A 27,783-nucleotide genomic window follows, 5' to 3' on the forward strand; every position below is an offset into this window, starting at 1 on the left:
TACCAGAAGATGTCATTATGCAGTAAGGTAAAAACAAGAGACTAAAAGTCATATAGATTAGGAGGGAAAAAGTAATGGTGGTTACATCTGTCAAGACTTACTGAATTATACACTTAAAAGTGATTGATTTTAATTTTTACATATTATGCCTCAACAAAGAAAGAACCATAAACAAATTGAACGTCTACTGTTTGCCAAGTGCTGTGTTAGGAATTTGCTTAGCTAGATGGATATGGGTCTTCCCTGCAGGGAGCTCACTGGTGGTAGACACGGTGTAGAAAGACTTGCCACTCAGAGAGATGAGAGTCCCAGAGAGAAGTACTTCTGAGGCCCAGAGAGGGGAGTTCTTACTAGGGGAGGCCCCACATAGTGGCTGCTTGAGTTTTAGTCTGATCAGTGAACAGGAGTCAGAAGAATGTTGAGGAGAAGGGCATTCCAAGCAAAGGCATGTGGGTGTGAAACTGCATGTTGTATTTTACAAACGGTAAAGAGCCTCATATTCCTGGGGCCTGGCAGCTGTGAGGTTTATATTGAAGTGGCAAGAACTGAAGTTGGATAGGTTGGCAGAAAGATAAAAGGTGGAATGTTTCTCATATTTGCTTAAACTGATATTACAAGAGAAAATATGTACCTGAGATCGAGAAACCCTCCCTCTTAGATGAGAGATGAGGTGATGGATGCACCTTTTCTCTTCCTTCGCTTTTTGTCCTTTTTTTTTTTTTTTAAAGATTTTATTTATTTATTTGAGACAGAGAATGAGATAGAGCACGAGAGGGTCAGAGGGAGAAGCAGACTCCCTGCCGAGCAGGGAGCCCAATGCGGGACTCGATCCAGGGACTCCAGGATCATGACCTGAGCCGAAGGCAGTCGCTTAACCAACCGAGCCACCCAGGCGCCCCCTTCGCTTTTTGTCTTAAAACAGCAATAAAACCTTGCTTTTACTATCAACTGTTTCAAAATAGTAATTCTCCCTGGATAGACCTCAGCTGAATTTGTGTAACTAAGGGTGCACTTGAGCTTTCACATGTTACAGGGAAGAAGTATGTTTTAATGTTTGAGAAAGCTTTTAATACTAGCCATCTGGGAGAACTGCTGAGATGAGCCAGATACGGCTTCTGCCTTCCAGCAAATATCAGTTTCTTTGTACCGATAGGGAGAAGTACAAAATCTTCCCCACATTACATTTTAGAAAAGAGAAAACCTTCTGAAACTGTTTTTTGGGTTCAGCTCCATATGTATCAAATTCTTAAACATCACTCTCTGTCCTGTGAGCGATGCAGGGAAGTGTATATATGTGTATGTGTGGTGAGAGTGAGTACCCAGGATTTTGATGGAAGAATAGAACAGCTGATTTTGAGGGCTTGCTCTAAAATCAGATACTTTCTTGTGTATTACAGGCAATGGATTTTGAAGGCTGGGCTGACACCCTCTTTCTTCTGCAGTTCACCCTCTCTTGTGTGATGGGGTAAGCCTTTGTTGCCTTATTAGCAGACTGTTTTCCTAGAGAAGTTTGTTCTGGGGTCCTTTTGCTTCATTTCTAAGTATCCTGTTCAGTCTCTTGAGTATATCAGTATAGGGTAATTAAACTTCCAGATTCAGGTGGTTTCACAGCCCTTGGGAATATGCCCTTAGGGCTACTAAACTAATTCCAAAGTCATCTTTGGGAGGATGGAGACAAGTAACTATTTACCCAATAACCTGGAATGTGATAAGCACCATTATATTTCAGAATGCATTCTTTTATTACTACATTGACCATTTGACACATATTTTTGTCCTCTTACCTATGAGGAAGCAGGCCCAGAACTCAAGTCAGCGGCCTAAGTTTGCGCAGTCCGCAGTGGCGGCCTTTGAATGTGGGGCTGACTCTCTCTACCAGATTGTCTTCCTCTTAGAAGAGTATATGTGGAAGGCAAGAGGTATCTGTTAATGTGCCTCTTCTCTTCGCTGTTGTGTTTCCCTGAGGAATTATTTTCCGGAGCCGGTCAGTTTGGTTGGTGTCTATGACCAGACCTGGCACAGGCTAGGTGCCCAGTGAGGAAGTGCTTCAAAATAAAATTACCCCGGTGCCTTGGTACTGAGTCAGGCTCAGGAGCCTCGTTGTAAATCTGCCCAGTCCAACTGCTGCCACTTACTTGTTAAGTGAACCTGTATCCCTTCTTACAGTAGTGCTAATTCGGGTTTCTTCCATCTTGAAGAATCTCTCTTGCCTCCTGTCCGGAGGTCACATTGACCTCATGGGAGGTGCACACCTGAGCCGTGGTCTGTGAGCTCAGCTTTCTATCTGCGTTAGGTGAATTAGTGGGAATATGACCTCAGAAGAGTACCTATGATTTGGAATGGTGGTTTCAAGGTTTTGGTGAGGGTGGCTGGGGAAAACACCTGGTCAGTAATTGGACATGTGTTTCTCTTTAGTGAAATTTTAAAAAAATCTGAAGCTGCAGTACAAGCAGGGGTGAGATAGGGAGAGCTCAGAGTCAGTGACTGCAGTGTGCTAGCATGGCCAACACTGTTTCCTTTGGCTAAAGATTGCTATAAAGTAAGCAACTGGCCCTTACACCTCTTCCTTCTTTGTTCCAGGTTTATCTTGATGTACGCCACAGTACTCTGCACGCAGTACAATTCTGCTCTTACAACTACAATAGTTGGCTGTATTAAAGTGAGTTGAAAAAATACTGTTATCTTTTGGGTACCTACTTTATTTAAAAACTGTTACTCTAAATCTTGCTGTGGCCTAAAACCCTATCATCCTTCTTTCCTCACAGATTGTCTTGGTTTGATGGGTTGTGGTACTGGTTTCTAAAGCGATCTTTAAGAACTCAGGGAGGGCGTAATCTCTGCTTTCAGGCAACTAGGCTTTGGGGAATATGGGAAAAGGAGAATGGGTTACCTTAGAGTAGGGGAAGAGGAATCAGGCTTGTTTCAGACAGGGTAGGTGACTAACTTGGGCGTGATGGGCCTGTCCCTCTAATCGCCGGTGAAAACTGTTCTGTTTTCTGCCTTCCTGAGTTCTGGCTGTTGTAGGGAAAGGAGGCCTGCCAGAAGTTAATCAAGGGAGTTTTCCAGTGCATGAGCCAAACCTTAAATGGCCTACTTTTAAAAGCTGTGTCTGACATTTCCAGTGATGTCATTTCCTCCTGATCCATTTTATTTGAGGGGAGGCTCATTTGTCTTCAGCCAGGGGAGCCAAAGTTGACTTAAATATTGAGCTGAAGTTAGTGGCTTGTAGCCTGAGGCCTTTCATCTGACTTTGAGCTTCCAGCGCTTTAAGATCCAAGAGGCCATGGCATGCCTGATTTCCAAATGAATTAGGGTAGGCTTGCTTTCTAAAAAAGAGAGAGAGGTAGGTCCTTGATCATTTGGGAAATGGAGTGCTTGCCCTTGGGACTTCCTTTCTGATTCCCCATTTGTCAATAGTGAGGGAAGGGATTGCAGAATAAAGTTTTACTGCCCTGCTATGTTTCCCTTTGCACCCCCATGGAGTGGTGTCCACCTGCCCTCACTTTAGAAACTAGATTTGGGTTAAAATTTCAGGTCTGTGACTTCAGATCATGGAATTAGAGTGTTTGGTGTAAATAGAATTCTGAATTAAGCTAGAACCAGTTAGTTGTGTGAATTCCCATGAAAGCTAGAGGCAGTTAATCGACGTTCAGGCCTGGGCTTGCTAAGATGATTTTAGCCCCTCAAATTAGCTCTCAGCTCTGTTTTGATTTTGTAAAGTAAATGCCCTTTTCAAGAGCAAAGTGAATGGCTTGTATCTTCAGAATAAGAAGAGCAAGAACATGAGAGACAGGCCAGTTGTTACCATGTTTTTGCCAAAATGGATACTGCCTGAAAGCCAGTGTTTAATTTTAATAACCTATTTGCTTAAGATTTTGTAGGGTACTTTCTTTGTATTTATCAGCATGGGGTACAAATATAATCATGGTCTTATTAAAGAAGGTCTAGTACTTTTGATATTTCCTCCTCCCCACAGAGCCCTATGGACTTTGTCCAGAGGGATCAGTTTTACATCCAAACTCTGGAGAGAAGGAAAAAAACTAGATTGATTTACAGCTGCTGTTGCTTCTCACTGTGTTGTGGTATTGCTCTCGAAGGCTTTCTTATGTGTTCAGACAGAGGGGAGTACGCCGATGCCCTTGCTGGTTCAGAGTCTCATGGTCCACCGTGGAGCTTCTTTCATTAGCCTCTCAGATACAACCCTTTTAGCTCAGTCATTGTTCCCCAAGGGGCTATCCCTGGTTCTTGTTTCTCTGAAGCATGGTGGGAAAATTACTGAGGATACTTAATTAAAAATGAAAGTGCCTACGCCCACCTCTTATACACTTAATCAGAATCTCTGAAGTAGAGCCTGGAAACCATCATTTTTAACAAGGTACGCTAACATTTGAGAATTGCAGTCTGAGTTTTGAGGTACTAGCATCTTCTCTTCTGCGCTTGCTGATGAATTCTGCTTGGGGGCGTCGCTGTCTTGTCCTAATTGATTTTGAGCAGCAGGGCTTGGGTTCTCAGTCCCTTCCCTTTCTGTAGCTCCTGGGCGCTTTATGCAGATTAACCTGCCGTCTCTCTGGAGCTCTGTGTTCTAAGCTGATCCTGTTACACATTTTCCCAAGTCACCTACTGACCTTGTTTACTGTTGCATGGTATTTAATTTTGCTCTTTCCCCTCAAAACACTAAGAAAATCTGTCTGAAGTAACTTTCTGTCTCCATCCTTAGACCTAGAAGAGGCTGACATAATTTCAAATGCTCTCCCAAAGGGCACTCCCATTATAAATTTGAAGTTTCTGTTCGGCTTTTCAAAAACACTGTGGCACTTTACTTCTGCTTCGTAGACCCGATCTAGGCGATCCCAGGTTCTAAAAATGTTTGTGACATTTCCCATTCCCGACAGCTGTCACAGTGGAGAGGCAGGCGGCGGCGCCTTCTGAATGTGAGAGAGAGGAGGTTAGGGAAGAACTGAAGAGTAGCTTGAACTTCGGGAAAGTTTATTTCACCTCTGTGGCCTGCAGATAATTAAAAGGGAGCCAGATAAGCAGATGTTTACAAACCTGGGAGTTTAAGGGAGTCAGGAGAGGTAATTTTAAGTATGGGACTTTGAGATGACTTTTCATGTATTTTTTTAAGATACCAGAGAAGATACCTCTAAAAACAATGTTCATGTTGGTAAACGCCCTGTCATCCCCTTTTTCCTTTCTAAAGAAGAGGGAGAGATGCTTACACGTGAGGTTTTCCTTCTTCACTTTACCCTCACAGGTCAGCAGTTACCTCAGTGGGAGGAAAAGCATTCTTTTCTGATTGCCAAATGCACATGACTGTTTTCTACCCCTAGTGACAACAGTGTTTCTCTGTCTAGATTTACAGCGTTAGCCCATGTCATGGGGCATGGGAAGTTGAGCGCATTTAGCTTTTGGAGGGATAACTTGAGAAGAAGTTAATGCCATTTTTTATTTCTTATTTCATACTATACTCATTTTAGGATTGGTGGGTTTTTGTTATTGTCCATTTATTTGATTTTGTATTTTAAGGATAGGTATTTGGGCCATTCTGTGGATAAGTTTATATGAATATTGAAAAAGCTCAGTTAAACCTATGTTACAGCATCTTGCCGTTTTTCTTTGTAGAATATATTAATAACTTATATTGGAATGGTCTTTGGTGGAGATTATATTTTCACATGGACAAACTTCATTGGCTTAAATATCAGGTAAGTAAAAATATTTAAATGTAACCACTTTGACAAGTGGGATTTGGATACTTAAATAGTGTCACAGTAAGGGGCTATTTAGTTGAAAATTTGCTCATTTATTAAACAATTATTGAGTACCTACAGTGTATTATATATTTAATGTCTTCACATAATGCTTTTTAAGAAATGGAGATAAGATGGTTCCGTATTTATACACGGTATTTAGGGAATCTTTTCTGGAAGTTAAGCCCTTTTTACTTATTGGCCTTCAAAGGACGGTCTTCTACTCATTATGCTAGATGGCAGTACAGTGTTCTCAAGAAAACTCAGGGCTAAAGAAGAGCAGCTCTGTTAGAATTGCTTTATACGTGTCTGACCTTGGACATACCACTGGATTGCTTTAGTCCAGACTTTATCAGTGATGAGGGTAAATTGTATGAAAGATCCTTTTTAGTTCCAGAATGAATTGCATGGTTTTAAATACTGTACGTATGCTTAAAAATTCTCAAATTTGTTTTTGGGCCAGAACTCTATCTTGAATTCCAGCTTAATATATCAACAGCTCACTTGACCTCTCTGGCTGACATGTCAAAAACTGAACTTTTATTTCCTCCCAAGTGTGTTCCACCCACAACCTATATATATCAGTTGCTGCAGACTCTATCCTTCTAGCCTCTCAGTTCAAATCCTGGAATCATCCTTGACTCTTCAATCTTCTACCCAGTATCCAGTGCGTTAGCAAATTCTGTTGGCTCTACCTTCAAAGTAGATCCAGAAAAGAGTCACTTGTCACCTTCTGCATTGCTCCCGTCAACATCTAAGCCACCAATATCTCTTGCCTAGGTTACCGCCTAGTCTTCTCCATTTGCATGGCTAACTCCTTTGTGCCTCTAAATTTTTGCTGAAATGTTACCTTCCCAGGGAAGTCTACCCTGACAACCTTATTTAAAATTGCAACCTGCTCTCCCCCTTCTGATACTGCCAAAACCCTCTTACTCTGCTTTTCTATTTCTCTTTTCTAGAGCTCTTAATCTCTTTTAATATACTATATAATTTGCTTATTTATATTTATTGCTTATTTTCTGTCTCTCTTGCTGGAATGTAAGTTCCATGGGGGCAGGGATCTCTGCCTGTGTTGTTATTTCCCAAGCTCCTAGAATGAATCCAGCTATTGCTTAATAAGTATTTGTTTGATGAGGGGCACCTTGGTGGCTCAGTCAGTTAAGCGTCTGCCTTTGGCTCAGGTCATGATTCCAGGGTTCTGGGATCGAGCCCTGCATCGGGCTCCCTGCTCAGCAGGAGCCTGCTTCTCCCTCTCCCTCTGCTGCTCCCCCTGCTTGTGCTCTCTCTCTCTCTGACAAATAAAATCTTTAAAAAAAAGTGTTTGATGAATTCTGTATGGATTGGTGAAAAAACACTTTGGAAGCTATAAAATCGCCCTCTACCTAGAATATGGGTGTGTCAGCTCTTTAACTTGAAGCAAATTATATAACCTCTCTGAGTTTTTATTGCTTCAAAGGTAAACGAGTGATGATAATACATCTTCTACCTTCTTTATGGATCAGTATGAGAATTCAAGACTAATATTGGTAATAGGTTAATAACTCATTGTTGCCCCTTTCCTGACATTTATTTGCAAGGACAGTTTAGAGGAAAAGTCGTTTGTTATTTGTGGGGTGGAGTTGGGGGTGGTGGGTGTAATGTGTACCCGAGGATCGCATATTTTAGAAGGAAGATGAGTAGTTCAGTCTCATACCTTGTTTGGAGTTGCAGTTCTGATGCTTGCTTGCTATGTGACTTTGAGTGTGAGTTGTTTATCTTTTCTGAGCTTCAGTTTTCTTGTGTGTTGGGGATGAAAATATCGATATCTCTTTAGAGTTGTTAGAATGAAATAATCTAATATAAAGTACCTAATTTACTGCTTGACATCTGTGCTGAGTAAATATTGTTTCTTTCATTAATATTTGTGAGAAAGGGCTAGGATATAAGGAGCAACCTGGTGGAACAGTTTTCACTTTGAATGTGACCTCTGTTCATTCACTTCTAAAAATTTGGATTAAAGAATCATTATGGCACCATATAGACCTGACTCAGAGGTGCCCTGATTTTCTTTTTGTTCCCTTCAAATAAATAACCGTATAGCCAAAATGAAGTAAAAGCTTCTGTTTGCATTTTCAGATCTCTGCAGTACAAATCTCTTACAAGATAACAAAGTTCTTATAAGAAAGCTTTTAGGTATCTTTTCACATTGCAGGCTATTTTAAAAAACTTTTAAAGTGTCTGAGTATGTTGGAATGTTATGAGATATGTCAGTCTAACATATACCAAATCCAACATCTTGAAAATTCTTCGAATAGAATTTCTTTTTGTGTCAGGTAGTGCATTTTAGTTCTGGTCAAACAGTCCCGTTTTGCTAGCAAAGTTACTTGGTAGTGATAATTACGATAATGACTGTTGTTGGTACTCTGTCCCTAGGTAGTATTTTTAATAATTTTCTAATTGCTTTCACATTTTATTGTAATAAATTTTACATATCCTATTGCTTTACTCTCTTTTATTACAAGGCTGGGGAGAATATTGATGTACTTAACCAGCCAAGTTAGTTGCAGAGTTCGGATTAAAATCCAGGTGAATTTCTTTTCGAATACTATTTCCATTACAGTGTGCTTTTCAGCTTTGGTAGAAGAAAGTATATATTATCTAATTTTTTTCACTTTCTCTCTTTAAAATGAAAATTATGGTTTTATTACTTATATTTTTTGACTTTTACTAGTTGGTAAAGCAGACTCACAGGTTGTAGACATTCCTTTTTTTTTTTTTTTTTTTAATGTAAAAACCAAACTTAAAGTGGCTATCATATTTCACTTTGATTAGAAATGGTGTCAGTGCATCTTTGGCTGACTACACTTTGAAGGAAATCACTAATTAAACCATATTCTTAAAAGAATCTATGATTAGGGGTGCCTGGGTGGTTCAGTCAGTTAAGCATCTGACTCTTGACCTCAGCTCAGGTCTTGATCTCAGGGTCATGAGTTTGGGCCCCATGTTAGGCTCCACCTTGGGTGTAGAGCCTACTTAAAAAAAAAAAAAAAAAAAGATACTGTGATTAGACCGAAGTAACATCTAGCTTCCCTATACCCTGCCTCATTTCTTTGTTGTTTTAAGAAAAGTTTAAATAGCCCTCTCTCTGTTGTGATTCAAGTGCAAGAAGCAGGACGCTTGCACTGGTAGCTACTCAGGCTTCATCCGCATTGATTCTGTGATAGGAGGCATTTTTTTTTTTTCAGTAGGGCTCTGTTGAGAGCCTGGCTGTCTTCAGCTCTTCTAAATGCCTTTTTCCAGTAGCCACTTAGTGAGCGCTCACCCAAACCCAAAAAGGAACAAGCAAGAGTAGGAAATGATTAGCGAAGGGTGGTGACAAGAGCCTGCTTCTGTACTTCGATCAGTTGGTGGACTTGGCCTGTGCCTTTGGCCTAAGTAATGTAGCCTTTCCAGATAATGACATCATCATCCTCATAACTGCCCAGGCTAGAATTCCTAGAACCTCTGGGGCTCATCTTCATCTGTGATTCTTTTTTCCCTTCCATAAAAAAAAAAACATGATTTAAATACAGTCAGATTCGCCCCTTTTCATGTACAGTTCTGTGAGTTTTGACAAATGCATATAGTCATGTAACTACCACCGCCACGTTCATGATATAAAAGTTGTATTGCCTCTAAAATCTTCCCATGTCCCTTTGCATTGAACCTCTCCCTCTCTGCTCAGCCCCTGTTTTCTATCCATATAATGTCCAGAACGTCATGGAATGGTAGCTTTTGGTCTGACTTACTTCACTTAACATACTGCATTTGAGATTCATGTTGCATTCTGAGATTCTGTTATGGATATATCACAGTTTGTTTATCCATTCACCAATTGAAAGACGTTTGGGTAGTTTCTAGTTTTTAGCTGTTTTGTATTAGCTGTTGAAACACTTGCATAAAAGTTTGTGAACATAAGTTTTCATTTCACTTGGGTAAATACCTGGGAGTGGAATTTCTGGGTTGTCTGCTAAGTGTATGTTTAACTTCATAAGAAATTGCCAAACTTTTTTCGAAAATGTCTGTACCGTTTCGCATAGCCCTCAGCCACATATGATGCTCTGTGATGGTTGCTGCACATCCCAGCCCTTGGTTTTGTCAGTTCTTGTTTTTTAAATTCTAGACATTCTAATAGATCTATAGTGGTATCTCATTGTGGATTTTTTTTTTAAGATTTATTTATTTGAGAGAAAGAGTGGGGGCGGTGGACAGAGGGAGAGAAAAACTTAGGCAGACTGTGTGCTGAGCGTGGATCCCTATGCGGGGCTTGAACTCACGACCCTGAGTTCACTTTCTGAGCTGAAACCAAGAGTCAAAAGTTAACCGACTGCGCCACCCAGGCGCCCCTCATTGTGGTTTTTTTAATTTCCATAATGATTCATGATGTTGAACATCTTTTCACATGCTTATTTGCCATCTGTATATATTCTTTGGTAAAATGGCTGTTCAAATATGTTGCCCATTATTTAAAAATTGGGTTATGTGTTTTAAGTTTTGTTTTGTTTTGGTTTTTTTGAAGATTTTATTTTTAAATAATCTCTACACCCAACCCAGGGCTCAAACTCCTAACTCCGAAATCAAGAATCACATGCTCTACTGAGCCAACAAGCACCCCTTGTTTTCTTAAATTTTGTTTTGTTTTGTTAAGTTTTGAGAGTTCTTTATTTATTGGGGATACAAGTCCTTTATCAGATATGTGATTTACAAGTATTATTTCCCAGTCTGTAGCTTGTCTTTTCATTTTCTTACTCTCGTTTGAAGAGCACAATTTATAAGGCTACTTTTAATCAGTTTTCCTTCTATGAGTTGTGCTTTAGTGTAACCCAAGGTTACAAAGATTTTCTCTGATGTGTTCTTCTAGAAGTTTTACAGTTTTATTTAAAATTAGGTATATAGCCCATTTTTGGATTAATTTTTATATATTGCGTAAGATAGGGATGAAAAGTTCTTTTTATATTGTGTGTGTGTGTTTTTAATATAGATATCCAGTTCCAGTACCTTCTATTGAGAATGCTATCCTTTCTCTGTTGAATTGCCTAATTCTTTGTAACACTCTTTTTTTATTAGCACTATTTTATATTAGGAAGCTGAGCCTAGAGAGGTTAAGGAAGTTGAGTGAATTCTGAAGTTATGCATTGAGCGTGTGCCTGTATGCCAGGCATTATGTTCTAGAGGGACATGGTGCATTCCCTTCTAGATCTGCCAATGTCACACAATTAGAAGTCAGTCATGTCACAAGGATTTTAACCCAGATGGGTTGGACTCCAGAGTCCCAAGTTCTCATTCCTTAATGCACCTCATTCAGCAAATGACTGACTGATTACAATGTAGCCTAGTAAACTGTTTATGTATCATCACCATTTTAGATTCTTGGCTATTTGAGGGCAGAAATCACTTGTCTTATTTACAGTTGTGCCAGTCTTTATCAGCACCTGACACATAATAAGCATTCAGCTAGTAATAGTAACAAAATATTAACCAATACCTGTATTTTTTAAGATTTTATTTATTTGTCAGAGAGAGGGAACACAAGCAGGAGGAGAAGCAGGCAGTGGGAGAGGGAGAAGTAGGTTTCCTGCTGAGCAGGGAGACCGATGTGGGGCTCGATCCCAGGACCCTGGGATCATGACCTGAGCTGAGACGCTTAACGACTGAGCCACCCAGGTGCCTCTTAAGAATTTGTACTGGGCATTGTCCTGAGTACTCCATACTTAATCTCTGTAGCAGCCCTATGAGATAGATGCTGGGAATATTCCGTTTGACAGAGAGAGGCTAAAAAGCTGGTAACATAGCACTCAGCTGGTAAGTATTCCATCCATGATTTGCCTTCCAAGTCTTCGTTCTTAACCACCGTCTAGTAAATAGTGGAGAGATGAATGGATTAATTTTATTTTCATATCCCTTTATGATATGCCATCATATTGGTTACATACTCTTAAGTCAGCCTCCTTTAGGGTCATGAAACTCATTTTACGGTAGCTTCTGAGGCCACACGATGGTCTACACAGTCTCTGGGATGGGACATGGTGCAGCTCGGAGTAGTTCCAAAGTTGGTTCCTGAGGACTTTGGTCTAGCCAGCTCTGCTCAGCACCTGAATCTACTGTTCCCTCATTTTGGATTCCTTTGCCTATTTCCTTAGGAAGAGGAGTTGCTTCCGGTTTTCAGACTGCTTCTCCTCCCGCAAAATTCCATCCTAGTAGATTCTGTTCTGGTTCCAGACTTCTCCTGAAGGACATAAGCTTTTCCTTTGCTTAGTGGTTCTCTAAGCAGGAGGACATGTTTTGTGTTAGCAGTTAGTCGCTGCTGATGTAATCTCCACTAGGCTATTTATAGAGTTATATAACTGGCATCTGTCTCACTAGAGTGACTTAGACTTTTGAACAGGCTCTAGGGAGGTTGGCTAGCTGTTGGTTATATCATTATTTCTGACAGAAGAGCACTGAAATGGAAGATAGTAAAAACTCTGTGTTCTGTTACAGTACCTCCACAAGTTATTTATAATTCACCTTTTGCAACCTCAGGCTTTTTTTTTTTTTTTTTTTTTTTTTGCTCTCAGTTTTTGAACTCAAGTTGTCTATCCTAAGTCTGCCACTAAACTTCTCTGATTCACCCTGTGGCAGTCCTGTGGAAACTCTGGGTCTGGAGGTGTTTTGCAGGAGACTTATGACATTGGAAGGAACCTCCTCCAGGTGTGGAAGACACATAAAATACGTTGTCCTTTTAGTTGTGATGGGAGTCCACCCACATTCTAAGGTTTTTTAAGAGGCAGAAAAGAAAAAGTATAGTTTGGACTCAGCCCCAAGTTGAGGAACATATCAAAGATGTCAAGAAAGCAAAAAACAAAACAAAACAAAACTCTTTATAAATATGTAAGAGAATCCCCCCTCCAAAAAACTAAACAGTAAGAATAGGTAGAAAACAAGTTTTAGGCTTATATTCTTGTTTTTCTGTAACTTTTCTCTAGTGCAGTCTAAAACAACACCACCACCAACAAACCTATCCATCTATCTGGCGCCTCCCCAGAATTCTCATCTAAGAGTATTTGCCTGATTCATTATCAGTTAATAAAGCAAATAATATCCTTGTCACAGCCCATGAGTTCCAAACAACATCACAACAGGATTTGGGAGCCTTTTATTTGTTTCTAAATTTACTCCTGGGCAAATTCCTAAAACTCCTAGGCAGATGGAATGGTTCACATCCTGGCCAGACATCTGTGACTAAGGTACTTCTATTTTTTTTTTTTTAAAGATTTTATTTATTTATTTGACAGAGAGAGACACAGTGAGAGAGGGAACACAAGCAGGGGGAGAGGGAACACAAGCAGGGGGAGTGGGAGAGGGAGAAGCAGGCTTCCCACCGAGCAGGGAGCCCGATGTGGGGCTCGATCTCAGGACTCTGGGATCATGACCTGAGCCGAAGGCAGACGCTTAACGTCTGAGCCACCCAGGCGCCCCGGTACTTCTATTTTTAAAGTATGTGCACGGACCAACACTTACCTGGTGTAGAAAGGACGTAAATACACATGTGGGAAGGCGGCAGATAGCATCCCGCTAACTATGCTAGGGATGTATAGGGTCCAGGATCATCATAAGGATAAGGATAGGGAGTCAGTGTTGAGTGCCTGGTCCCTGACACCGTCTTTACAGCGCCATCTCGTTAGTCGCCTCCAGTTCACGGCACAGTGAAATGGAGACTCAGCTGCCCTAGTGAGAAGCAGAACTGAGATTCTTACCCTGATCCGACTAGAAAAATCTGCCCCGTGGTTTAGCCATGTGAGGGCACATGGGATAAGAGATCAAATGACCCCCTTTGTTCTGAACAGTTCCCAAAGCCACCTTGCTTACCTCCTCCCTCACCACTGATTGGTCTCTGTGCTCCTATCTCCTCTGGTAGGCAGAGTAAGAATCAGAATTATTGAACCCATTCTGTGCGTATGTTAAAGAAAGTGATGACTTAGTGTATACAAAGCAATAGACTACTTTTTCTGTTCAGGGAATTTGTAATTTAGCTGGGAAGATTCATTTATTCATAAACAAATGTATGGTTGATACCTGTCAAACATTGTTTACGGCACGGGGATAGAGCTGCCCTCAAAACTGACCAAAACCCTTGCCCTTCATGGAGTTTTCCTTCTAGTGGGGGGGACAAAAAAATGAATGAAGATAAATGGGTGAAGTATTTGCTGGTAATCAGTGATAACTGTGATGATCAATGGAGAAAAATAAAGCAAGGAAGGGGAATAAAGAGTATCACAGGGGGTGGGGACACTTACTGAGAAGGTTACATTTTCTGTAAATACCTAAAAAATGGAGGGAATGAACCACATCAATTTCTGGAGGGAAGAGCAAGTGAAAAGAGCCTGAAGTAGGAGTGTGCCTGGTGTTCAGGGAACGGGTGAGGCCAGTGTGGTGGGAGTAGCGTGGATGAGATGAGATGGGGCCATACAGGTAATGGGGTGGGGTGATAGATTGGGGACTACTTTTAAGAGACGGTGAGATATTGGAGGATTTTGTATAAAGGAGTGACATGATCTGATTTAGTTTTAACAGGATTCCTTTGCCCACCACTGTGTTGAGATTGGGGCAAGGAGGAGGGAAAGAGTGAAATGATTATGTTAACAGTAATGGCTTTGATGATTCGTGTAGAGGTCATAAAGCATTTATTATGACATTCGGCGTGTATATGGCCTTAATAACGACAATGATGAGGTACTTCTTTACATTCTCTTGAGAGCTTTCCATAGCTGTCATCACACAAGTGTCACAAAATACTGTTCAGCCTGGTACCTGTCATAAGGCTGTGGTGTCTGCTTGGGGGACTGCATAGAGGAAGGGCTCCGTAGGTGAGGCCTTGAGCAATAGGTAGGATTTGAGGAGGTGGAAAATAGAAGGGGGTATTCCAGCCATTGAGTACTGCCTGAGCAAAAGCAAGGAGCCAGATGTGCAGATGTTGGATAGGAGCCTGGGAGGATGGGCAGCAGGTACTCCGGAATGGCTGGAGTAAGGGATTTCACAAGAGTAGTGCTGGAAAAGCAGACCGGCCCCCGAGTGTGAGGTGCCTCGAGTGTCTCCTAACACAGGAAGGAGGAATATACCCCACTCGGAAGACATGGTGAGAGTTTCTGCTCAACTGCAGGTAATAGAGGTGAGGCCAAGGCTTGCTCACTCAGTATAGTTAGGGCCTCTGTGGGATGACCAAAGATGAGAGGCCTTACTGTCCCTGGGACTCCTTGAGTTCTGGGTGAATGGGTGTGCAGCCATGAAGATGAGAAAAAGCAGCAATTGGCAAAACCTGTTCCTTCTTTTTGCTTTTTGGCAGAATTAGTTCCTGGTGTGCCGTGGCATTTTGACTTTTATCCATATTGGATGTCTACTGTATGCTAATTAACCTTTTGAACTGATCTATTGTCCTATTATATAATTTAAGTATAAAATTTAAATTATAAAATTAACATATAATTTTGTATAGCCTCTTGTTATATAAATAAATAATATAATTTAATTCTCCCTTCAGTCCTCTAAGAGTGGTATTCTAATGGCCATTTCCCAGATGGGCTCATTTCACAGAGCCGAGGCTCTGAGAGGTTAAGTAACGTGTCCCCCATCCTAGAGCTTTGTGAATATATCAGCGTCAACAGTCAGCCCTGTTCACCTCTGTGCTGCTCTGTTCAGACTGGAAAGCTCTGGAAGGTGATATGTACAGAGGCAACACGGCTCTGCTTTATTTGGCTTGTGAGAAGGAGGAAAGAAGGCTCCCAGCAGTTGCTGTGTGGAGAGTAAAGATGGGGTGTAGGAAGAATGTACCCAGAGGTCCAGATGCCATTATTTGGCAGGAATTACTGTATGTTAGGAAATAGCAATAAAAGTCACACTGCCCTGGGTCACACGTTTTGGTGTAGACGGACATGTTTTACATGTGGAATACAGAAGGCAGGGTCTGGTCTTAGAGGCAGAGCTGCGCGGCCAGACACATGAGCAGACGTGTCCGCACGAGGGGAGATGGAGACAACCTGGACCTGAGGACTCTCGCTCCCTGAGCATGGAGTTGCCGTATGGAAGGCATTTCTAGCATCTGTTTGTAGCATGGATATCTAAGTGAGGCTGGGAAATATGTGTGTGGCTGTAGGTGTAGGAGAAGTAGATCGGGTCTGCCTGGCTTGGGAAGATGAGAAATGGTCAGAGCAGGTGAAGCGGCCCAGTCTTGCAGCATTCTAACTAGACCCCTGTCTGTGGCGCACAGGATCCTGGTCTTCCTCTACTGTTCAGCTCCTGGCTGTGTCTGTCACGCAGGGTCAGTGAATTAACAGTTGGTGGTCTGTGATCTGAATATGAGGCAGGTGGAAAATTGCTTGAGATTTTAAAAAATGAATATTTAGGATGGTCAAATATATAAATAACAAGCCCAGAATATCAGAAGTCACCATCTTTAATGTGAATATATACGGAACCAATAGATGGAGAAGTTTTTTTGTTTGAAGTCATAGAAGATCCTAATTCCGAACCATTTGGTAGTGAGTGATGTGTAAAGGTTCATATAGCAACCCCCCCGCCGCCCACCACCACCGCGCACCCCTGCTCCAATCTGGGCTTTTCCCTTTCTTTTCTCCACCCTCCTCTTCCCCTCCTTGAAGCTTGCCCACATGCCCAAAGCTGCTTGGAAGCAATTTAGACTCCCTTCCAAAGCATCAATTCACCACTGCTCGGCACACAGGATCCTTGTGGATGGATACTCAGTTCTCTTCAGGCGATTTGGAAATGGCCATTTCTGAAAACGTGAATATTTGATAATAAAGTCAGGAATAAAGAGATGAAAAATCTTTTGTTATTGCCTCATGTTGGAACTTGTACGAATTTGAAAAGTCTGCTCTTTCATCTCCCGAGTTTAGAACAGCAGTCTCTGTGTTCTGGTTATTCAGACAACTTCATGGCAACAGAGCGCCCTCCTTTGGCATGAGGTTACATCTCCAAATTATACCACCCTACTTTTGTTAACAGTGCATCCCCCTCTAGTCTGTGAGTAGCAGGGCTGACAGGGAAGGGAGGGGAGGGAATATATATTTCCTGATTGTTTACCATGTGCCAGGATTAGGGCCTGGCTTCTTTATGCATGTGATCTCATTTATAGAGAGTATTATTCTCATTTTATTAATACAGAAATAGAATCTCGGAGAAATTAATAAATTTGCCAAGGGTCACAGAGCTAGCAGTATTTTTCAAGATTTGAACCAAGACCTAACTCCACAAAGTCCATGTTTTTTCATTACGCTAACTATGCTAGGGATGTATAGGGTCCAGGATAAGGATGAGGCCTAGAAGAAATTCCAGGGTATTCTTTGTTTTCTTCAGTCCTACACTGCTCCATTATTTCTCTCCAAGTGAAATCAACTTAATATAAACATCAGAGATTGTCTTGACAGGAAAAATAAAGAAAGCATTGTTTAAGGTTGTTGTGGGAGGAGGACCCTAGAGGATAGCATGAAAGAAAGAAAGGAGCAATCCTACTTGGTGTGTGGAGGGGGCGGGGTTAGAGGCGAAGGGAACTTTGTCCTGTAGATACACGTGTGAACCTCAAAGAAGGTTGAGATTCTGTCAGGGAGGCTCCAGTAAGCCATCTCCTTGGGTCCTAGCCCAGCTCCCCGGGAAGTCATCGACTTGATGCACTAGAAAACCAGAAGAGTTTCTAGAAGAGTCTGAGAGATCACATTCTCTAAAAAGAAAGAAAAGAAAGAAAAAGAAATGGAAAAAAATGACCAGATGAAGGAAAAGAAGCTTATGAAACTGGCACCGAGACTGGGTCCACGAGGCTGCTGTCTTTGGGCCGGCGCAGATGTTTATTGTACTGCTGCGTAGGGTCAGGCCAGTGCAGAGGACCTGGTAGGGCAAAGAGTAAGGCCTTAGACATTTGTAGGCGGATGGGAACAAAATAAGGACCAGCATCTCTTCTATCAAGTGGAGCAGGGGGTCATAAGGAAGGAAGCTGTTTCAGTGGAGATGATAGGGTTGACATGGGTTTTATTCTGATCCATTATTAGGATGTTTTGTGACCCTGAGCAAGTTATCTTAGGACTCTGGAACTCAGTTTCTTTATCTTCAAAATGAGCACCTTGCCAGGGATATTGTACTTTGCAGGAATCTTGCAGTGGCAGATGTATGATAAATGCTTGACATGTAGTAGACTTTAGCAAACGGTCACAATTTGTTGATTAAGTGCTGTGACTGCCTGATTCTGCTTCCTTATTTGCAGGAGCAAGGCATCTCTTACCCTGCTGTAGCTGGTATGGGGCTGGAATCCCAAAGCCAAGAGGAGAATAGAACTAAAGTCTTCTTTATTTTTTTTAAGATTTTATTTATTTGAGGGAGATACAGATAGTGAGAGAGAAAGAGCAGGAGTGGGGAGGAGAGGGAGAAGCATGCTCCCTGCTGAGCAGGGAGCCCGATGTGGGACTCGATCCCAGGACCCTGGGATCACAACCCAAGCCGAAGGCAGATGCTCAACTGACTGAGCCATGCAGGCGCCCCAAGAAGAGAACTAATTTCAAATAAGGTGCAAGTTCATGAGTCAAGTGGACAGGCAAAAGGTGGGGGGCCAAATCCAGGAGGAGGAACATCTGAAAGCAGAGTCTGGGCCAAGATGCCACGTGGAGACCCAGGAGAGTCACAGGTGTCAGGCTTAGCAGAAGAGCAGAAGAGTCTCGAGTGTCTCTGTGAGCTCCCCCAGCTTACTTTCAGTTAGTTAATGGGGCAGGGGGCTGTGTATCCCATGTGGGTTTGAGGCCGCCACAGAGAATAGACAAGTGTAATCACTGTCCCTCACGTGCGCCTTCCCTCACGGTGGTCAGTGAGGGAAGCAGCTCAGAGGCTGAGGGCTCAGAGGCTGAGGGCTCAGGTGATAGGTTCTCCACTGTGAACTTGATTCTGGTCAGAGAGAAACTAGCTCTGAATCCCCCAGGGTCTGCATGTTTACTTACTAATTGGGATGTTTTTTATTCTTATTAAAAGTTACATTTCTTTGTCTTGAATGATTATTTTTTAAAATACAGAAAATAGAAATAAAAAAAGAAATCACCTGTGATCTCACCATCTAGATGTAACCACCATTAATATTCTTGTGTTCTCTCTAGACTTTATTCTGATGCATATCAATGTACATATTCATGTTTAATAATGGGATTAGACAATACTTCATGTTTTGTGAGATTTTTTCATTTAAGATGTCATTGCTGTTTTTGTTTTATATTACGAGATACATCATATTCTCTTGTATGAATTTATGTAATTCCCTCTCGGGACATTTACGCTTTATCTGCTTTTCTGCTATTACAAATTTTGTGGTAAACTCTTCCTTGGTAAGTCTAGGAAGATGTACACAATTCTTCCATGAAGTAGATAGCTTGGTCAAAGGATAAGCAGAATTCAGAGGTTTTTTACTTCAGCAAGTGGTATTCCAGAAGGGTGGTGTAAAATTGGCACACCTGCTGGCAGGTGTGTGCAAACATTCATTTCCCCAGAGCATCAGCAATAATGCACAATACCATGATGAGGTATCTTTAGTTTGGTAGCTGGAAACACTACATGTGTTTTAATTTTACATGCTGTTGATTCATGACGGGAACGCCAGCCCTCAACACTGGTCTCCCATACATTCGCCATTCCTTCCTTCTTTCCTCCCTGATGGTGGTTTTCTGTTTTTGCAGCATTGCTGGGAGCCTGGTGTATTCCTACATCACTTTCTCTGAAGAGCAGCTGAGCAAACAGTCAGAGACCAGTAACAAGCTGGACATTAAGGGGAAAGGAGCAGTATGACCAGAGGATTGCTTCGACGACGTAGGCCCAAGTTTTTGATCAGCTGAGAACACTGGCAGTTCTTACACAGACACTGAGGGGTGTCCTGATTATGGAGAAAATAACCATTCCTTTGCACTTGTACAATCTGAGGATTGATTGCTGCCTTTTAAAATTTTATGAGAGAAACTTATAATTGACTCTATTTTAAATATGCCGTTGGAATTAATTTATATCAAACTGGAAAATGTACCGGGCTTTTTAATTTATTTCTTTTATGCCGACAGTGAAACATCGGTGTTTTGAAAGTATTGTATCCCATAGTTTGATATCCAGGTGTCCCTTAGGAGCTGCATATATACAGTGCTCCAGCTGGAGCCTCCTCATTCAAATTGTTGCTGCATATAGAGGGAGGTTAGCCTTCCTTCTGCTGGAAATGCAGCCAAGTATCTAAAATTTCTCCTTTTTAAATTTCATTTCTTAACAATTGCATTTTCTTCATAAGGATATTATGACTGCATTTGCTAAAGATGACGGCTTTGGCACCACAAAACTATGTGGGCTTTGAAGTTGTATTGGTTTCCATGTTGGCTTCCCTGAGAACCCCTGGGATGGGCACAGTGCATCCCTTGAAATTATGCTATTCCCTCTTTGTTGTGTAGGATGGCGATAATGAAGGGATGGAGACAGTAGGCCTCTTACTCATTTATTCATCTATAGGATTCATTCAGCTCAAATGTACTGGGTATGTAATATGTACCTGGCATTATGCTAAGTGCTGGGAGTACAGAGATGTTTTTGGAGGTAGTGAAATGATCTCACTCCTGCTGTTGTGACCGAGGGTTAAGAAAGAAACTTAACCTGATGATCCATTCAGAAGAAGTTCTGAACAAGTCACAGAAATTTTTTTCAGCTCTTAGAAACTGCAAGTCTATAAATGGGCTTGGAAGCACCTGCCCTTACCTACCCCACAGTGGTGAAACCAGATGCTACAACATGAGATGACATGCATGTGAAGAGCTGCATTTTATTTATTTAACAGTTTTTTTTGTTTTAATTTTTTTTTTTTTTTAACTCTGTACCCAATGTGGGGCTTGAACTCATGACCCCAAGATCAAGAGTTGTATGGAGAGCTGCATTTTGTAAACCATGCAGCTCAGCCCTTCTTCCCTGAGGGAGAATGGCAGGCCAGCAAGGTGGCCACCATCTCTTTCCTGTGCTTCCCTCCTCTGGGTTTAGTTGCTATTCTTTTCACTCCTCTTTGAATTAACACAGCTAGGCCTTACATTCCTGCATGTATTGGTTTGAGGGGAAAGCCTGTTTAGATGTTTCTGTATTGTCAAGGCTTGGTCTTTGTCTGGGTGTCAGCATTAGAGCTTAAATGGCGTGAGTGTAGCCGTCTCCTCTGGATACTCTCACCCACATCCTGTGTCCCTTGGGCATGTCAGCTTCTCTCAAGACTTGTGTTACATCCTGGGAGAGCAGCTGTGGATGGGCATTGCCTGAATTGCCTCTCTGGGCAGGAAGGGGCTTCCCTCACGCACAGCACTGTGAGTTGGCACAGAGACATCCCCCGACTTTGGGTCTGAGTGTTTGCACAGGCTGGTTGTGCAGTCAGTGCAGAAGAGGCTGGGTACTTTGGCACTGGTACACTAGCTTCTCTTTCACTGGGTTTGTAATCCACAGGGCTCTGTTGATCCAAACAATTAGCATTTTGGTGGCTTAACAGCAGACCTGGAAGGTTTTGATTTTTTTATTTTTAAAAAATTATATTGTCATTTTCATATTCGTGTGTTTCCTGTATTTGGATTTGTCTTTACTTTACCAGTGCTATTGGGTCCCTAGAATTAGCCTCATGGCCAACTTCCAAGCTAAAAGCTCCCAAGGCTCCCTTTTTTTAGGGTCATCTGATCTAACAAAATTCTGGGGGCGGGGCGCATGACATTATCTTGTCAGATGCTTTTTCTTGTCTGTTTTACCAATAAGAAAACAAGACTCGGAGTAGTTGACTTGCTAAGAAGTAAAAATTCATGTTTCTCCTGTTGACCCATTCTGCCATTAACTGCCCTTTTCCTTTGAGAATGAGGAAATGGGGGTGCCAGCTGAGTTAGCTTGAGCTCTTTCAAGGAGGCAAGTGCTTGGTTGAATGTGGAGTCAGAGAGGAATAGGCTTTGCAAATTAGGGACAGTGGTGCCAGAGTTTCTATCTAGCTTCCAGGCTGGCCTCAGTTGATATGAACTCTGCCTGTGAATGTTGCCTGCCACTGCCTGGTTTTGCCTGGATAAGGTGGAAAGGCATTGTGAGAGTTAATTTTAGTGGTTCTCTTCCTCCTACCAAGCCACATGGAGGGAACTTTGACTTTAGAAATAATTTTAGCTGTAGAATTTCTCATTATGAAAGGCCTTTGGATGTGTCTAGAGCTATTAGGCTAGAACCCCAGGAGGGGTTGAACTGCTTTTTGGGGGTCAGGTTCCTTGAAGATCTGTGATCTAGTCTCTAGGTTTGAGAAAATCGTGTAATTACAGCCTCACTAAATGCACATGACCTTAGACCCCCCGCCCCCTCCCCGGGCTAAACTTGCTGACTGGTCAGAAGCAGCAGAGCAAGTGAAGCTGCTGCCCTGCCAGGTTCTGATTCCTAGATGCCCCTTTTGACTTCCACCAACAACATGTCAAGATAAGAGAAAGCAGCTTGGGGAAGTTAGAGACTGAATAGACTGGCCAACCATTTTTGGAGTTTCTCAGTTACGTGCAGGCTTGGCTCTAGTGAACTAGAACTTTACCTGGTGCTCTAACATCACCCAGAATGTCTGGATTTTGCTCCAAGGTTGATATTTTACAAGGCCAAAACTCCATGACCTACTAACTACCTCCTGGGAGAAAAAGAGGCAGCTTTATAGTTAAATCCTTAATTTGCCCTTTGAGATAGATGAGCTGTGATGAGAATTTTGAAAACCAAATTCCGTCTAGTGGCTCCTCTTCTTGAGTTAATGACAACAAAGTCCTCTTTGGCCATTCTGCTTTTTATTTCGTGCCAGATTCAGATAACCCTGGTTGACCAGACTGCATTTTGCCAATGTGTCAGGTGATTTTTAATTGCTTCATATGGCTATTGGCTTTATAAGTCAGTTAACTTGCATGTTGATTTAAAAAAACATGGCATCTGCAAGTTTTCTATAGTCGTGTCATATCAAGAATCCATGGAAAGTTCGGGTCAGTAACGCCGAAACAGGTTCTTCACGGAAAGACTAGTAGAGTTTCATATTTGACTGGTTTGGAATAGTGCTTAGGATTTTGGACCTGCTTTTGTTATTGTAGTCTTAACAGTGAACAGAGATTTATTGAGCATCTTTTTTATGCCAAGCTCTATGGAAACCACCATGAATAGGACAGTTCTTGCTCTCAAGGAATGTGTAATTCTTTAGCCAGACCCATAAGAAGAGAAAGGAAATGAAAGGAGTCAGTGATTTGTAAGTAAGAGCTGTTGGCAGTTACCATAGATTAGGGGTGCCCCGCCCACCCATAGAGCTGAAGCATTTTTTTAATCTAAAAGGACTTTGACAACTCCTGCTACTCTTCCAGCTCAGAGAGAAGTGCCAGGCTATTAGAATTGTGTGGCTAGCCTGAGTTCCCCCTCCCTCTGTTTCACATATTCTTTCTTCCCCATAACTGTGTCATCCAGGAGTCACCCCTTCTCCTCGGTTTCAGTTACCCGTGGTCAACCAAGGTCTGGAAGCAGATGCTCCTCCTTCTGACATATCCTCAGAAGGTCAGTAGTAGCTTCACGCTACCTCACGTTGCCTGCATCATTCTCCTTGCTTCATCTCATCACATAGACATCTTATCACCTTATATCATCACAGGGGTGAGTGCAGTCCAATAAGATACTTTGAAAGACGCCACATTCATGTAACTTTTATTACAGTATATTGTAATTTTTCTATTTTATTGTTGGTTGTTAATCCCTTACTGTGCCTAATTTATAAATTAAACGTTATCATATGTGTGTATAGGACAAAAGCACGCATAGGGTTCGGTACTGTCTGTGGCTTCAGGCGTCCACTAGGGATCTTGGAACACATCCCCTGTGGATGAGGGGGGCTTCCACATCGGCTCCTCCTTAGGAACGAGGCTGTAATTGATGTTTCCTTCCTCGAGGGAAAAACTATAATATTCACAATAAATGAGATAATGGATGTGAAACCACTTCAGCACGATGCCTTGTACATATAAGGCACCCGGCAAGTGTATAGCCATACAAGTATTTTGTATGAAGAGCACGTACCATCATAATTTCATGGTGAGGCTGTAGGCAAACTAGATACTTCATCTCTGCTCCTTAAAATGCTAGAGGCCTGGGCAGTGGGTATGTTTCTTGAAAAACGTGACCCTGTACTTCGTTGCCTCTGGAATGTTTAAATAACTGTCTTTAAAAAAAAAAAAAATGCCTACTGGATATAATTGTGGCCATTATGTGATGCAGGTCATTCCACCTGTTTTTAAAAAAGAACAAAGATACTTATATTTTGGTGGTGAATTTCAAAAGAGAAAAAGTGATTTTCTATCTTCACCTCAGAATGGTGATGCTGGTTACACTTTCCCAGTTTGTCTCCTTAAGGTGTAGCTCTTCTACAGGTTCCGCAGGCCAGACACTCCTTCTTCCCTTTTCCGAGTGAAACACATTGGCTCTGTGGCTTCTCTGGTGCCATCACTGTGTTCTGAGCTTGTCTGCTAGGTCCTATAGGAGGGCGCCACTTCACGATGGTAAGAAAAGATATTCGGGTTTTTTTAAGCTTTCTTTTTTGCATTTTCAAAAAGAAATCTGCTGGTTAGATTTATTGTCTCACAAAAATGTTTTTAGAGATTATTTTTTTTCATGCTGATGATCAACTAATTTTTGTCTACAATTGTTGGCCTATCACAGTATTTTTTCAGTACAGATCCTATTTACGAAATGACCATTTTAGTGTTTTTAAAAGGTACTAAGGATTGAGATATGTAAATCAGGTGACATAAATATGAAAATTATGTGCCTAAATATTTTTGTAAACGTGTCAAATAAATACTTTTTCCTGAACACATGTATTAAAATTCCTTTCTAAGTGCATACAAAGAGCTGTAAGTCTGCCCACATTTAAGAGGATGGCATCCAGTTAGTTGATTGAAACCCTGTTATAAACAGTTTGCCACCATGATACTGTGATTTATAATAGAAATTTATATTTGATCTTTGTCCCTGTTCCTGGCACATAGCTCCTGAAGTTCTTGTACATTATAACAAAAGATACTCCTATAGCTCTTATCTATTTTTGTTCCGAGTTGTTGAAATAGTTCCATAGCCAAAAAGATGAAATGGGAGTCTTTTGTTATTCATAATGAGCCTCTTTCAACCAACTGCACCTGTTTCTTAATGAGGTGACCTTTGGAGAGCCCCAAAGGATGGGTAGGAGCTGGTTGTGGGGGGAACCAACCGTGGTGATTTGTGTCGGGAACTTTCAGGCTCCTCCCCTACCCTTCTAGGGGAAGGGGAGAGGAACTGGAGGTTAAGTCAGGCACTGGTGGCCAGTGATTTAATCAATCATGTCAACATAATGAAGGCTCCATAAAAATCCCTGAACTACAAGGTTTGGACAGCTTCCAGGCTGCTGAACGTGTGGAGGTGCTGGCGGGGGTGGGGCGCGGTGGTGCTCCCGGAGAGGGCAGGAAGGCCCCATGCCCCTTGCCACATATCTTGCCCAATGCATCTCTTCCATCTGGCTGTTCCTGATACATGCTTTTATAAGAAACTGGCAGTTTAAGAAATAACTGTTTTCCTGAGTTCTGTGAACTACTTAACAAAGTATTCAAACCTGAGCAGGTCCTGGGGACCTCTGGTTAATAGCTGGTTGGCCAGATGCACAGGTTAACCACCAGGATTTGTGATTTGCTTTGGAAGGGGGTGGGGGGAGGTAACAGTCATGTGGGACTGAGCCTGTGAGTCTTGTGGGAACTACGGGACCGGATGCTAACTCCAGGTAGACAATGTCAGGACTGGGTTGTAGCTGACGCAGCCGGTGTTATGGATTTGCTTGGTACATAGTATTGAGAGAAGACACAGGAGGAATTTTTCCTTTATAGCCATACGAGTATTTTGTATGAAGAGCACATACGGTTAGATACCCACTGTCTCTGGCATACTTGTGCTAAATTCAAAGGAAGATATGTCATCTGCTTAATCAGTTGTCTAAGCCTCTGAGTAGCTTGACCAGGAAATAACCCTAAAATAAAACAGTGCTCATCAAGAGAGGCATTTTGGTACAGGAAAGCTCAGCAGAATTAGGTACATTAAGGCTTTAAAACTGTCACAAAATATAAGCATAAAATTTACCATTTTAACCATTTTTAAGTGTACAGTTCAGTAGTAGTAAGTATATTCACATTGTTGTACAACCAGTCTCTAGAACTTTTTCATCTTGCAACTAAAATTCATACCCATTAAACAGCTCCCCATTTCCCCCTTCCTTCCAGCCCCTGGGCAACATTCTACTTTCTATGAATTTGACTGCTCTAGATAACTTCATACAAGTGAAATCATACAGTTTTTGTCTTTTTGCTACTGGCTTCTTTCACATAACAATGTCCTTGAGGTCCATCCATATTGTAGCATGTTGTTATAATTTATTTCCTTTTTAAGGCTTAATAATATTCCATTGTATGTATATAGCACATTTTATTTATCCATTCGTCTGTTGATGGACACACTGGGCTGCTTCCACCCTTGGCATTGTAAATAATACTGCAAAAATTGGGTGTCTTAATCAGTTTGCGGTAACAAATTACTATAGAATGGGTGGCTTAAACAACAAACGTTTATTCTCACAGTTCTAGAGGCTGGCAAGTTCAAGATCAAGGTGCTGGCAGATCTGGCGTCTGGTAAGAGCCTGCTTCCTGGTTTGTGGGATATCCATCTTACGGTCACCTGATGGAGAGCAGAGAGGAAGTTTTGTCTTGCCTCTTCTTGTAAGGACACTAATTCTATGAGGGCTCCACCCTTATGACCTAATTACCCTCCAACTACCATCACACTGGGGATCAGGGTTTTAACATACAAATTGTGGGGGCGGGGGCACAAAATCTATAGTGGTGTTTGCAAAGATGCTTTCAATTCTTTTGAAATTGCTGGGTCATCTGGTCATTCTGTTTTTATTTTTTTGAGGAACTGCCATACTGTTTTCTATTTTGTGGTTGCACCATTTTACTTCCCAATCAGTGTGTACGAGGGTCCCAATTTCTCCACATCCTTGGTAAGACTTACTTTTACTGAAAGTAGCCAGCCTAGTGGGTGTGAGGTGATCATATGGTGGTTTTGATTTGTATTTTCCTAATGATTAGTGATGCTGAGCGTCTTTTCATACGCATATTGGCCGTTTATATACTTTCTTCGGAGAAATGTCTATTCAAGTCCATTTTTTTGTTGGATTTTTTGTTCATGTGTCATTCTTTGTATGTTCTGAGTTTCAGCCTCTTACAAAATACATTATCTGCAAATACTTTTTCTACTCTGTAGGTTGCCTTTTCATTCTTACTGTGTCCTTTGATGCAGTTTTAAATTTTGATGTAGTACAATTTATGTTTTTGTGTTTGTTCATTATGCTTTTGGTGTTCTATCCAAGAGGTAATGGTCAAATCCATTGTCATGAAGTTTTTCCCCTATGCTTTCTTCTAAGAGTTTTGTAACTTTTTTTTTTTTAATTTTATTTATTTATTCATGAGAGACAGAGAGAGGCAGGCTCCCAAGGAGCAGGGAGCCCGATGCGGGTCTCTCGATCCCAGGACCCCGAGATCATGACCTGAGCCGAAGGCAGACGCTTAACCATCTGAGCCACCCAGGCGCCCCAGTTTTGTAATTTTATGTCTTACATTTAAGTCTTATATCCATTTTTAGTTTTTGCATATGGTGTAAGGGTCTAACTCCATTCTTTTGCATGTAGTTTTACTGACACCGTTTGTTGAAGAGACTGCCCTTAAGGCATGTTTTAATCAAGTTTTAAAAATCCTCTTAGAATTTGACTTTCTAATTTGTGAGATAAATGCTCTTTGATTCAGCCTTTTGCTAGTTTCTTGTCTCACCTTGGCTTCCATGCACAGGGCTGTCGTTACTGGGGACCACCTCACAAGAGGCACTGCTGAGAGGAGCAAAGCACAGAGCTGGTGCCTTCGTGTGTCCATAGCAGGTGAGCAGTTACTGGGTA

General features: G+C 41.7%; 1 protein-coding gene across 4 annotated transcripts in view; it reads left to right on the forward strand.

Moving 5' to 3' along the window:
- SLC35D1 (solute carrier family 35 member D1) overlaps positions 1–24,629 on the forward strand; it is a 49,073-nt gene extending 24,444 nt beyond the window's left edge. The window contains exons 9-12 of one of the 4 annotated variants that reach the window (XM_045897450.3): positions 1,398–1,465; positions 2,581–2,659; positions 5,623–5,705; positions 19,466–24,629. In XM_045897450.3, the coding sequence (XP_045753406.1) occupies positions 1,398–1,465; positions 2,581–2,659; positions 5,623–5,705; positions 19,466–19,574 (339 nt within the window). In that variant the 3' untranslated portion in view covers positions 19,575–24,629. Of the gene's footprint in view, positions 1–1,397; positions 1,466–2,580; positions 4,376–5,622; positions 5,706–19,465 lie in introns of those variants that run through there. The other 3 variants (XR_006794502.3, XR_006794503.3, XM_064588997.1) reach the window with 3 other exon arrangements.
- Positions 24,630–27,783: the final 3,154 nt, after the last annotated feature.

The sequence above is a fragment of the Mirounga angustirostris genome, unplaced genomic scaffold (assembly GCF_029215605.1).
Source record: "Mirounga angustirostris isolate CCGP_5_RB_7025 unplaced genomic scaffold, mMirAng1.0.hap1 SCAF_4, whole genome shotgun sequence".
NCBI classification, from domain to species: domain Eukaryota; kingdom Metazoa; phylum Chordata; class Mammalia; order Carnivora; family Phocidae; genus Mirounga; species Mirounga angustirostris.